The sequence below is a fragment of the Cervus canadensis genome, chromosome 2 (assembly GCF_019320065.1).
Source record: "Cervus canadensis isolate Bull #8, Minnesota chromosome 2, ASM1932006v1, whole genome shotgun sequence".
Classification (NCBI taxonomy): domain Eukaryota; kingdom Metazoa; phylum Chordata; class Mammalia; order Artiodactyla; family Cervidae; genus Cervus; species Cervus canadensis.
In genome coordinates, this window is record NC_057387.1 from 32,992,391 (window position 1) to 33,004,728 (window position 12,338).

Consider the following 12,338-nt stretch of genomic DNA (forward strand, 5'->3'; position numbering starts at 1 on the left):
GGGAGCAAGGCCTAACGCCCCTGGGAAGGAAAGGCATGGAGAGCAGGGGGATGTCGGGAGGGAAAGCAGGAGCCTGCAGGGAGGGGTCCGAAGCATGAAGCAGAGGCAGTGAGACCCCAGGGAGAGTCTGGGGACAGGATGTGTAAAGAACCCTGGAAACAGGCCAACAGGCCTCTTGGTCAGGCCCTGCTTTACATGCCTGGGCAAGGGTGGAGCTCCACGTCACACAGGTGCAATGACCTGAAAATCCCTATCCCCACACCTGAACCCCACCAGTTTCCCCAGCTCTTCTGTGCATCAATACCGGGGGAGAAAAGCCCCTGCTACGGCTCTGAAAGGTAACTCACTCATCAGTTGGGAGAATGCATGTACTAGGCCCAGCCTCACCTCTAATCCAGGTGAGACCTGAGGCAAGTCACCTGATCTCACTCAGTATTTCCTTAAATCACAGCCAGCACTTCCCACAGGCCAGCTCTCTTACCCGTATTAAATTCAGTTAATCCTCACAACCTCCTTGTCATGGGAGTAGATTCATCACCCATTTAAAAATTCTACCGCACAGAGAGGTTAAGTAACTCGCCCAAGGTCACCCAGCCGCTCTTGTCAAAGCTGGGATACAAATGCAAGCAGGCTGGCCCCAGTGCCAGCGCTGACCTCAGTTACACCATCTGGGGGTGGGGGCGGGCTGGAGACAGAGAGACAAGGCTCCCCTCTTCCTTCCTCAACAGGTGATTGTGAGAGCAAGTGGGACTTGTGAATGCCCAGTGTACCCTGTACATGCCCTCTGGAGAAGAAGGAGGTTACCCGGTTCTTAGCTTGATTGTGCCGGCGCTGCAGCCTGAACTCCCCCAGGGCCGCCCCCAGGCCTTCCCCTCCCTCTGCGAGGGCTCACCGGTGTAGCCCTCACGGCAAAGGCAGGTGTAGCCGCCCTCGCGGCTGCGGCAGCGTCCGTGGGGGCCGCAGGGCCGTGAGTAGCAGAGGTCCACCTCCGTCTCGCAGTAGTCGCCGGTGAAGCCAGGCGGGCAGCGGCAGCGCAGTCCCCCCACCGGGTGGATGGGCCGGAAGAGCACAGAGGAGGAGGCGATGAAGGGCGCGGAGGAGTCAAAGCGCAGCACGGACACGCAGCGCATGTAGTTCTCGCAGGGCTCACGCAGGCAGATGTTGTCGTCGAAGGGCAGTACGCGCTGTGCCGAGATGGCCGTGAGCAGGCTGCGGTTGAGATACAGGCGCTCCTGCAGGTCCTCGGAGGGCAGGAAGGGTGGCCCGCCCCCGGGCCCGGGCGGCTGGCCCACCGACAGGCTCACGTTGAGGATGTGGCTGCCGGGGGCATCGGTGTCCCGCTGCACGTTGAAGATCACCACGTGGTCTGGGGGTGTGGCCAGCGTGGCGGCCACAGCCTGGATGAAGAGACCCAGGAGGGGCGACAGGAAGCGCTCTGGCGACATGTCTTCCAGGCGCAGCGTGATGCTGTGCGTGAGCATCTCGTCGGTGATGATGGTGACGCGCAGGGAGCACTGGGCCGTCACGCTGTGCACGCCGTCTGTGGGGAAGCCAGACGGTCAGCACCCAGGGCGGGCAGGGGTCCCAAGTCAGGGAGGAGGGCATGACTGGGCTGGAACCCTGCTCGCACAGTCCCACACTGCCCAGTTGCCAAGAAAGGCTCTTCTTTTCTAACTGGCATACAGGAGCCCTTAGGACAATGTGTCCCTCACCTGAGGGAGAGTCACCCCAGGAGGGCTCAGCCCCCAGCAGCACTCAGGGGGGACTGATTTCCAGACGTTCTCTTTGCATACTTTCCAGAAACCCTCTGTTGCAAAGCATGTGTGTGTGTTAATTGCTGGGTCTTGTCAACTCTTTGCAACCCCATAGACTGTAGCCCACCAGCCTCTCCTGTCCGTGGGATTTTCCTAGGCAAGAATACTGGAGTGGGTTGCCATTCTCTTCTCCAGGGGATCTTTCCCACCCAGGGATCGAACCCAGGTCTACTGCACTGCAGGTGGATTCTTGATGGTCTGAGCCACCAGGGAAGCCCGTTGGGAAGCATGGACACATCTTTTAATGTTTGTGCATCTTTCCCTGTCCCAAGCCACAGACGGGTCTGCTCCCTTATATCAATACCAGACCAGGTGCTTCCCTGCATGAGAATCTTATTTTGCATTTTTCTTACCTCCCTAGAGGGCCCAGAGACCATGAGAGACCCACAAATATAATCCTCCTGCCCCCTCAGCCTCTATATCTCAACACTACTACAACCCTGACCCTGGCTGTGTTCCCCCTCCCCCACTGCAGTAGAGAATGGAGGGTGAACTGGGTCAGTGGGCCACCCAGTCCCCCTCCCACTAAGCCCCGTGGCTGCTTGGGCGCAGGCCCGCTATCCCCATGGCAACGCCCCACACAAAGCATTCTTCCCGCCCAACTCTCTGAGTTGCTGAGGGTAGCCTGGGGGGCCCTACCCCAGGAAATCCAGCTGAGCCACCTTATCAGTGGCACCACCACCCACTGCCCTGATGTTGTGGGGTTCTGGGGGCCAGAGATGGAAAGGCCTGGGCAGCTCTCCACCCTGAGCCCCAGACAGAGCCCCACTGAGCTGACCTCTCCTTCGGGCCTAGACCTCCAGCTACTCATCACCCACTTGGCTCATGGCATTAAACTCAGTGCCTGCCACACCCCCGGGCCACACACTCACTTATAAACAGCGAAGTACTAACACTCTGGTGTCTCACCCCACCCACACACACTAAGCCCAGAAATACCGGGCACACCTGAATGCACAAATACATGGCAATGGATTTTATTCAGCTTAAAAGGAAAGCTGGAGGCCAAGTGGTGAGGGAAATGGCTTGGTTGGGCTATAAGCGATATTCTTATTGTTTATTTACTACAATGTTCTACGCATAGTAAGTGTTCAGTCAGATGTTCATGAGAATCTATTTGATCTCCATAATGAAGAAATGGTCTTTAAAACACAGCAGGGAGGCCCAAGTAGTTATTTAAAAGGACATCCCAGCAGGAATGGGGCGGGAGTCTGTTTCTCAGGTAGGACAGAGGTAGGACAGGACTTCCAAAGTGGCTCAGTTGGTAAAGAATCCACCTGTAATGCACAGGTGGGATGCACAGGGATCAAAATGTGGGTTTGATCCCTGGGTTGGGAAGATCCTCTGGAGAACAGCATGCCAACCCACTCCAGTATTCTTGCCTGCAGAATCCCATGGACAAAGGAGCCTGGCAGGCTACAATCCATACGGTCGCAAAGATTTGGACACGATTAGCGACTAAGCATGCACGCGCACACTCACGGGTGTAGGAAAGGGATCTGGGAATAGATTCTTCTGCTTCTATGTCATAGCACCTTGAGGTGGCTGAATGCCCCGGCGGCTAGGAAGGCTGAAGCCAGACACCCATCTCAGCCGTGTCCTCGGCCCCCTGCCCACCTGCCCTCCAGCCTCACTGCTTGAGAATGTGAGGCCCGCCTGCTCTCACCAGCAAGCCTGTTGTCATCACTCACCTCTGCTCCTCCTTTCTTGACTGCTGCTGAACAAGCTGTTCCTTCCTACCTGGACTATCCAGACACCAGCCCACACTCCTCCTAGTTTTCTAGCCCTCCCTAAACTCACCTTTTCCAGGAAGCCTGCCCAGATTTATGACCTCAGGCTCTACTTTCCTCCCTCTTTCACAGCCCCCTACACTCAGTTGTGGAGCCAGCCCAGGGCCCTCGTGTACCTGGTGCCCAGTGATTCCTTGGTGTGAGAGTCTCTCTGGGCAGGAAGGAGCCCAGAGTCCACAGAGTCCTCCTAACTGACCAGACGAGGGGCAGGGCAGGAAGAGAAACCTCTCCACCATCAGCCCTGGGAACGTGCTCTCCTCCCTGTGTTGCCCCTCTGCCGGCCCCGGCCCCGCCTGCACCCCTCACCCCGTGTGTCTGTTGCTTCCCATCTGGCCCACCATCTGTGGCCACCTGCCCCCTCTGCTATCGTCCCCACCCCAGCAGTCAACGGGCCGCTCCCTCCTTCCTCTTTGTTCCTTTCTCCTGCCTTGACCTGGGTCACCCTTCAGGTGCAAAGGCAATGATGGGAACCGGGGTGAGGGGTGCATAGCCTGAGCCATCCTCCTGGGCAGAAGAGGGTGGGGATGGGCCCTGACCCCACGAAACACCCTCTGTGATGAGAACCTCGCCTGCCACACCTGGAAAAGTGCCAAGTCCCAGACTGAGGTAGAATTAGATGCCAAGCCTCCCTTCCCCTGGCAGATGCACAAGTGGGAGTTGTAGGCCTGGAGGGGTCTGAGGAATGACCAGGCCATGGACGGGCACTCCTGTGTGTCCAAGCAGAGTTCGGAAGAGGCAGAGTTGGGAGAATTCGGGCCTCAGGAGAGCCACCCGGCCCATGCTGGGCCAGCTGAAGTCCCAGGGAACAAGAGAGGGGGAAATCAGAGAGGCAAAAACAGAGAGACCAAACAGGGGAAAACAAAGGCCCAGGAAAAGAGCCAGCAGTGGAGAAAGTGGGAAAGGAGGAGAGAGTCACACAGGAGACGGGGAGAGGACCATGGAGGAGACAGTGCAGAAGGGCCCCCAAGGGCAGACACGGGAAAGAAAGAAGAGACAAAGAACAAGAGAGGGAAAACAAAGGGCAGTAGGAGTTGATCCCCCTCACCCCAGCCTCCCCGAACTTTGGGGTTGCCGTGGTGACTGCCTCCAAGGGTCAGGGCGGAGGGGAAAGGGTGGGGCTGGGCTGGAGGGCCAGCCAAGGCCTCCCCCTCTATTCTAGGGGAGCCGAGGTCTGGGGCTCTGCATGGGTAGGAGTGCGAAGGCTGGGTGGGGCCTCCTCTGCCCACATCCCTCAGACACCTAGGGTGGACTGGGGGAGGCAGGAGGGAGAGGCCCTTCCCCTCCAGCCCTCCCACTGCTTCCCAGCACAGAGGACACAAGATAGCAGAGCTCCAGCCCCTACCTCCTCCCCCTAGAGAGGAACTGAAGCTTCCAGAGGCACGGAGCCTGTCCATGACCTCTAAAAGCTCTAGTGCCCTGTCTCCAATGGCCACCTGAGGATTGGGGAGAGGAGTTATCTGTCCCAAAAGGACTATGAAGGGGGAGGGGGCTGAAGCCACGCCCTGTGTCTTGCACGCCTCACTCCTCTCCTGGCCTGGACTCCTTGGGGTGGAAGTGAGGCTCACCAGCTGGCTCTTTCTCCCCTCTCTGATGTGTCCGAGTGAGGGTACCCTGACCCACCCATCCCCAGGCACAGCTAACAGTTAGTCCTTACAAGGGTTCCAGCTGTTCCCAGGCTCAGGGAAGGGGCTTGGCAATCTGGGGCCGGCGCCCTCCTTGCTGCCGCTGTTGTCCATTCCCTGCTCCCGACAGAAGAGACAGAATGTCGCCCACCCACCCCCCCCCCCCCCCCGCCGACTCTCCTCCCCCAGCCCTTCTGTCCAGGAGTCTGCAGGCTGAGCGCTTGGCCAAGCAGCTGGAATGCCCGGCCTGGGTCCCGGCCAGGCTCCCACGCCCCAGGATTCTGTTCTCTTGCCACTGGATCTGGGGGCTCTGCCCTCAGAGGCCACTAGCACCCTGGTTCATCGTGGTCCCCATAGCCCATCCCCTGAGCCCAGGCTCTCAGGGGCCGTGGGAAGGCCTGGCGTCTAAGAACAGCCAGGCCACGGGGAGACAGGGGCCCCAGGAGGGCCATGGCCTGCCCCTGGCTCCACTGCAGCCCCTCCCCCAAGCCGGACCCCAAACCACCACCTCTGACAGTGGGGTCTGTTTGGACAGAGACAATGAGCTCCGGCCTCACTTCCTGTGGGAGCTCTGAAGGGGTAGCCAGGCCAGGCTCTTTCTGCCTGGAGGGAAAAGAATGTCCTAGACAAAGTCCCCCTCAGCTGGTCTGTGGCTCAGCCGGGAGCCAGAAGGGGCCCGACCGCAGGGTCCTGACCCCGTGGGGGCAACCCTGTGCCCCCACAGCCTCGGCTCTGTCAGAGGCTGTGTGAGATTACAGGGACGTGCTGGCGGGCGGGCGGCAGGCGGGCATGAAGGGGTGGCTTGCTGCTCCGGGCCACAGTCCCCTCCATCCCTCCCCAGCTCTCTTGGACCGCAGAGCCTTTTTCCACAATTCTCAGCAGCCACGGAGAAGACAGCCTCACGACACTTCCCCCACCACGTCACAGGCTGGTAGGCAGGGGGCAGCAGACCGAAGCAGCCCGGCCCAGCCTGGGGTGGCAGGCAGGGCCCACACAGCTGCCAGGATTCCTCGGGCTCTGTCCCCAGCTGCTGTGCACCCCTCAACCGCTGGGCCAGTCCCACATAGAGAGATGGGTCAGCAGTTCCTCCTCAGAAGGCCGCCCAGGCCCTCCCCCAAGGGCCAACTCCACCCCAGTGTCTCCTGGGCCCTTCCTTACCTGACACCAGCACGCTCATGACAGCCTCCAGAGGTCGGTTGTTGTCCAGCGCCCGACTCAGCCTCAGCTCGCCCGTGGATGCGTTGAGGAGGACCAGGCTGAGTTCATTCCCCCGCTCGAAGCTGTAAGTCAGGCTGTCTGAGATGTCAGGGTCGTGGGCAGGCACTCGGCCAATGGCACCCCCTGGGAAGCTGCTTGATCGGTTGGTGACATAGTTGTTGAAAAGGATCTCGAAGTTGCCCAGCACTGGTGGGTTGTCGTTGCGGTCAAGCAGGCGGACGTGCACTGTAGCTCGGCTCACCAGCGGAGCCGACGTGGCCTGGATGACCAGGACATATTCAGGCCGGTCCTCGTAGTCCAAGTCCACCAGAGCGGTCAGCTCTCCGGAGAAGATGTCCAGTTGGAAGACCTCAGGGATGTTGCCCTCCACGATCTGGTACATGATCTGGGCATTGGTGCCTTCATCAGGGTCAGTGGCTGTGACCCGGGCCACTGCCAGCCCAATGGGGCTGTTCTCTTCCACAAACACATCAAACTCATCCTGCTCAAAAACAGGGGGGTTGTCATTTACATCCAACACTGTGACTGTCACGTCCATGGGCGTGCGGGCTGGAGGCATCCCCTTGTCCACTGCGTATGCCCGCAAGACGTACTGGGCCACATTCTCACGATCCAGCCTCCGCAGTGTTCGCACGATGCCTGATGTGGACTCTACGATAAAGTCCCCGTCTCCATCATCGCCCCCTTGGAAGGTGTAGAAGACCCTGCCGTTAAGACCAGAGTCACGATCAGTGGCTGAGATCTGCAGGACGCTGGTGAAGGGGGGCACGTCCTCGTAGACACTGCCCTGGTAGGAGTCCCGCAGAAACTGAGGGGCATTGTCATTCACGTCATTCACCAGGATCTCTAGGTAGGTGGTGTCGGACTTCTGGGGAATGCCATTGTCCCGGGCAGTGATGGCCAGGGTGTAGGACACCTGGTCCTCATAGTCCAGCTCAGCCTGGGTGGTGACGGCCCCTGTGTCCGCATCGATGCGGAACTGGGGGATGCTGTCCTCCATGAAGTAGGTGATGCGGGCATTCTCACCCGTGTCCTCATCTGTGGCACTGATGAGCACCACCGTGGTGCCCGCTGGCCGGTCCTCATTAATATTCACCGTGTAGTGGGAGCTCTGAAACACAGGGCGGTGGGTATTGGCATCGGTGACGTTCACCACCACCTGTGCCGTGTCCTGCCTCGTGCCGTCGGAGGCAGTAACAGCCAGCACATACTGCCGCTCAAGTTTGTAGTCCAGCGGCAGGGCGAGGGACACCAGCCCGCCGCCGCTCTGACTGGTGATGGAGAAGCGGTTTCGGGTGTTGCCGCTGGTGATCTGGTAAGTGATGACGCTGTGGGCATCTCGGTCCACAGCTGACACCGTCACCACGCTGGTGCCCACAGCTGCATCCTCATTGAGCCGCACCGTGTACTCTGGTTGGGTGAAGGTTGGGTTGTTGTCGTTGACATCCAGGATGGTCACGCTGACACTGGCCGAGGCAGTGAGTGCTGGGGTACCATGGTCACGGGCTTCCACTCCAAAGCTGTAGAAATCAACTTCTTCCCGGTCCAGCTCAGCTGCCACAGAGATCCAGCCTGTGCCATTGTTGATGGTGAAGGGAAAGTCGTGTCCAACCCCTGCAAGACGGTATTCCAGGCGGGCATTGTCACCCGCATCAGCATCAATGGCCTGGACATGGAGGACCAGGTAGCCTAAGGGGACACTCTCCAGAACAGTAGCCTGGAAGGGGGTGCTGACGAAGATGGGAGCATTGTCATTGATATCCAAGACCTGTACTGTCACCAAGCCGGAGACGTTGGAGAGAGGGGGGCGGCCACCATCCTGTGCCCTAACCCGTAGAGTGTATTCCTTGGTTGTCTCATAGTCAAGAGGGCTCACCACGTCCAGAGCCCCAGTCTGGGCATCTAAGTAAAACTGTCCCCGAGCATTGCCACTCATGATGCTGTAGTGCACCAGAGCATTGCTGCCCTTGTCTCTATCCGAGGCTGTGACCCGCAGGACGGGGGCTCCTGGGGTCACATCCTCCCGCACCTGGACCACATAGCGCTTCTCACTAAACTGGGGGGCATTGTCATTATCATCCTCCACCGACAGGAAAACGGCAGCTGTGGCAGTCCGTGGACCGGGGTCCCGACCCTGGTCACTCGCTTCCACCGTCAATTGGTAGGATTCCACCTCTTCCCGATCCACGGGGCCTCGGGTTCGGATGACCCCAGAGCGAGGGTCAATCTCAAAGACTTCAGAGGGGCTGCCCCCAGACCCCTCCAGCAGGCGGTAGAGAATATTGGCATTGGGAGGGGCGTCACCATCTGTGGCTCTGACTGTAAGCACTTCATAGCCGACTTCCAGGTTTTCCCTGAGGCTCTCCTTGTACTCCTGCTGCTCAAACACAGGGTCGTGATCATTGGTGTCGGTCACCAAGATGGTGAGTGTGGCCAGGGCACTGCGTCGGGGCATGCCGTGGTCCTGTGCCGTGACCCTGAAGACGTGCGTGCTCTTGGTCTCACGATCCAGCTCCTCGGCTGTGGTGACTGCACCAGTGATCGGGTCCAGGGAGAAGAAGTGGTTGGAGCGGCTATCAAAGAGGGCATCCATAGTGTACTCCAGCCGACCTGCCTCGCCCTCATCTGGGTCGATGGCCCGCAGAGATGCCACAGGAGTACCTGCTGGTTGGTTCTCGGGCACTGTGGCCTGGTAGCTGGGGGGCTGAAACTGGGGGGCCGTATTCACGTTCCTCTTCCGACGTCCACCCATGGACTCTTCGGCTAAGCTGTCCCCTGCCCTGAAACCTGGGGCCTGCACCAGCTTACAGGACAGGCATCTCAGCCGTGGGGCCTTTAAGCACAGGTGCTCATGGGGCAGGGTGAGCTTGCCCTGTGGGGAAACGTGGCCTCCTATGCCCAGAAGACGACAGCTCCAGGGGCAGCCTTCGGGCGCTGGTGGCAGGGGGATGTGGGCCCCGGATTCTGGACACCAGACCCTCAGACCATCATGGTGAGGCACCAGGTGGCCAGTCAGTTCCGTCCCCGCATCCCTGCAGCGGCTGGTGTAGAGCCAGAGGTTCGAGGATGAAGCTGGACAGAGCCAGCCCACGGGAGCGCAGGCCCCCGAGGAGCCGCGTCCGCCGGGCCCCAGGGAGCGACAGGGCCCCACTTGGTCTCCCAGTAGTGGCGGCAGCAGCAGCAGTAGCAGCAGCGGCGGCAGCGGTGTTGGAAGTGGGGCGCGGGCCGCCGGGCTCCGCATCTCTCCCTCTTCCCGGCCGGCCGGGTCAACGGCGGCCGCGGCACCTCCTCCCGCTCTTGCGGACCCCGCCGCGCCTCATGCCCAGGCCAGGGCGCCAGTCCCCGGGGGCTACTTTTGCGCCCCGCGGGGCCTGCTCCTAGATGCCTCACCGGAGCCCGGCGTTGCCCGCTCCCACGCGCCCGGGATCCCACCGATCCCTAACCCGGGCCCACGCCCGGGCTACCCAGACCACCACGGGCTGGCGCCGCGCTTCCACTAGCACACCCGGCTCTCGCCACCTGCGCCCGCGGCGCCCGCGGGGCCCGCGCGCCCTTGGCCCTGCCGCCCCGAGATCCTCTGAGTGCCCCTCGCCCCCGCGGGATAGCCCACCTGCTCCTACTGAGCTGCGCACCCGGACCCCGGCCCGGCCCTGGGCGCCTCCGACGGCCCCGCGCCGGCCGCTCGTGCCCCGCGTCCCCGCCGCCGCTGCTCCTATCGCCGCGGCCCCGGGCCCAGCCCCACGCTCCCTCGCCTCCCCGGCGGGCGGGCGAGCTCTGCAGAGCGGCCGCGGCGGCGGCGCCTCATTACCATAGACCTGCTCGCGCCGCCACCGCCTTAAAGTGGCGACGCCAGCCGCACCGAAGAAGGTGGGCCCCACCTAGCGCCCTCCTCCGTACCAGTGATGTAGAATTCGCGCTTTACTGACCTTCTTCCCCATCCCAATCCCACGCCAGGCCTGCCCCGGGCCAGATTCCTACGACAGTCTACAAAGGAATTAATAATCAGAAGCCAGACAGCAAATGATAATAATGGTGGTAAACACTAAGAATGTTTAGAGGTTTTCAAAACCTTTTGAAGAACTTTCAGAGGCAAGTGCCCACCCTGACGCACCCCCCTCCAAAAGGCTGATAAGAGTCGTTGTTGCTTCCCCTCCACTGGTCTGGGTCAGACTGAGCTAAAATGGCCCTGCTAGATAGTATAAAGCCTCCCCCTTGTGCCAGAGAGACACCCCACTTCCCCAGGAACACACAGTGACCATCCTGAGCCCCCACCCCCGTACCCCTCAGCAAAGTTGTGGTCCAATCAGGCTGCCCCTTGGAGTCCAGCTGCAGAATGCAGTGCAGAATGACCCCAACCTCCACCTGGATGCCACCCGGGCTTGTCAGGGGGAGGTAAGCTGGGAATGTCAGAGCAAAAGCCAGTGGGTATAAACAGGCTAATATTAGCAGGTTCTGAGCCCCAGAGAGGATGAAACTTGTACAGGGTCACAAAGCTGGAGAGGGGTGGGACCAAGTTTTAACTCAAGCTTCCTGAGTCCTAGACCAGTGGTTTTCACTGCCCCATAGGGCCTCTTGTCCGGAGAGATGACCTCTTGCCGCTTCCTCACTTCCCCATCCACATCCAGCTGCCACTCCCCTCCGTCCACCCTCAGCTTTGTGACAGCAAACAACCCTGCCCAGGACACGGGACACGGGACTCTGGCACCTCTCCCCTCGCAGGCTTCAGGCTGGACCTGCCACTTGAAGGGGCGTGAAAGATTCCAGGACTCCTGGGAGAGGGCCAGGCATGGAAGCCGGACCTTGAAGGAGAGCCAGGCATTGGGAGGTGGAGGGTGATCCAAAAGGACTTCCCTCTCTCTTACCCTGTCCAGAGGCCCAGGGCCAACTGTGTGAGCAGCGAGGGGCTGGGGCCAGAGGTATGAAGGCTGGCCTGGGGAGGAGGTCCAGCCTACCACTGTCTGGCTGTGTGACTTTGGTCAAATGCTTGCGCCAATTTCCTTTTGTAAAATGATAGGATAGAATAAGCTCAATAACTTCAAATTTTTATTTAAAGGTAGAATCCCTTTTTCACTGAAATATAAAGTAGAAGCCCAGATGATAAGCCAGATAAAAGTTGCTATTATTTACAATAGCTAGGACATGGAAGCAACCTAGATGACAGACGAACGGATAAAGAAGTTGTGGTACATATATAAAATGGAATGTTACTCAGACATAAGAAGGAGCACATTTGAGTCAGTTCTAGTGAAGCAGATGAACCTAGAGCCTGTTATACACAGTGAAGTCAGAAAAAGAAAAACAAATATCATTATTAACACATATATACGGAATCTAGAAAGATGGTACTGATGAACTTTTTGCAGGGCAAGAATAGAGACTCAGACATTAGAGAACAGATTTATGGACACAGTGAGAGAAGGGGGCGCTGAAAAACTGAGAAAGTAGCATAGACACATATCCCTACTATGAGTAAAATGGGTAGCTAGCAGGAAACAGATGTATAGCGCGAACTCAGCTTCAGGCTCTGTGATGCCCTAGAGGGGTGGAACGGCAGGGGTGGGAAGGAGGGTCAAGATGGAGAGGATGTGTGTATACTTATAGCTGATTCACATGGTTGTACAGCAACACATTGTAAAGCAATAATCTTCCAACTAAAAATAAATTTTAAAAATAATAATCTGAAAAAAAAATGTGCTGTGGGGTTGAAGTAGGAGTCAGGGTCTTGCCCATCTCCACTGGGCCCCCTGTGCAGCTTGAGGGTCTGGAGGAAGCCAGTTGAAAAGCGTTGGGTCAGATGCTTACTCTTTTCCAACAAGGCACTCTGCTCACACCAGCGTCACTCTCAGTATGTCACAGCAGGAGACCTGTGATGTGCCTCTCAGGGGCTCTAGGCC

At 59.0% G+C, this 12,338-nt stretch overlaps 2 protein-coding genes across 5 annotated transcripts in view; both read right to left on the reverse strand.

The window, feature by feature from the left end:
* The window catches only part of CELSR2 (cadherin EGF LAG seven-pass G-type receptor 2), a 26,940-nt gene extending 16,718 nt beyond the window's left edge, over positions 1 to 10,222 (reverse strand). For 3 of the 4 annotated variants that reach the window (XM_043460435.1, XM_043460438.1, XM_043460437.1), the window contains exons 1-2: positions 6,385 to 10,182; positions 893 to 1,540 (exon numbers count right to left, since the gene is read on the reverse strand). In XM_043460435.1, coding sequence (XP_043316370.1) covers positions 893 to 1,540; positions 6,385 to 9,685 — 3,949 coding nt within the window. In that variant the 5' untranslated portion in view covers positions 9,686 to 10,182. Of the gene's footprint in view, positions 1 to 892; positions 1,541 to 6,384 lie in introns of all 4 variants that reach the window. The other variant, XM_043460436.1, reaches the window with a different exon arrangement.
* LOC122428690 (cadherin EGF LAG seven-pass G-type receptor 2-like) overlaps positions 9,831 to 12,338 on the reverse strand; it is a 6,948-nt gene continuing 4,440 nt past the window's right edge. The window contains exons 2-5 of the mRNA XM_043448717.1: positions 10,988 to 11,116; positions 10,725 to 10,841; positions 10,323 to 10,428; positions 9,831 to 10,278 (exon numbers count right to left, since the gene is read on the reverse strand). Coding sequence (XP_043304652.1) covers positions 9,831 to 10,278; positions 10,323 to 10,428; positions 10,725 to 10,841; positions 10,988 to 11,116 — 800 coding nt within the window. The remainder of the gene's footprint in view (positions 10,279 to 10,322; positions 10,429 to 10,724; positions 10,842 to 10,987; positions 11,117 to 12,338) is intronic.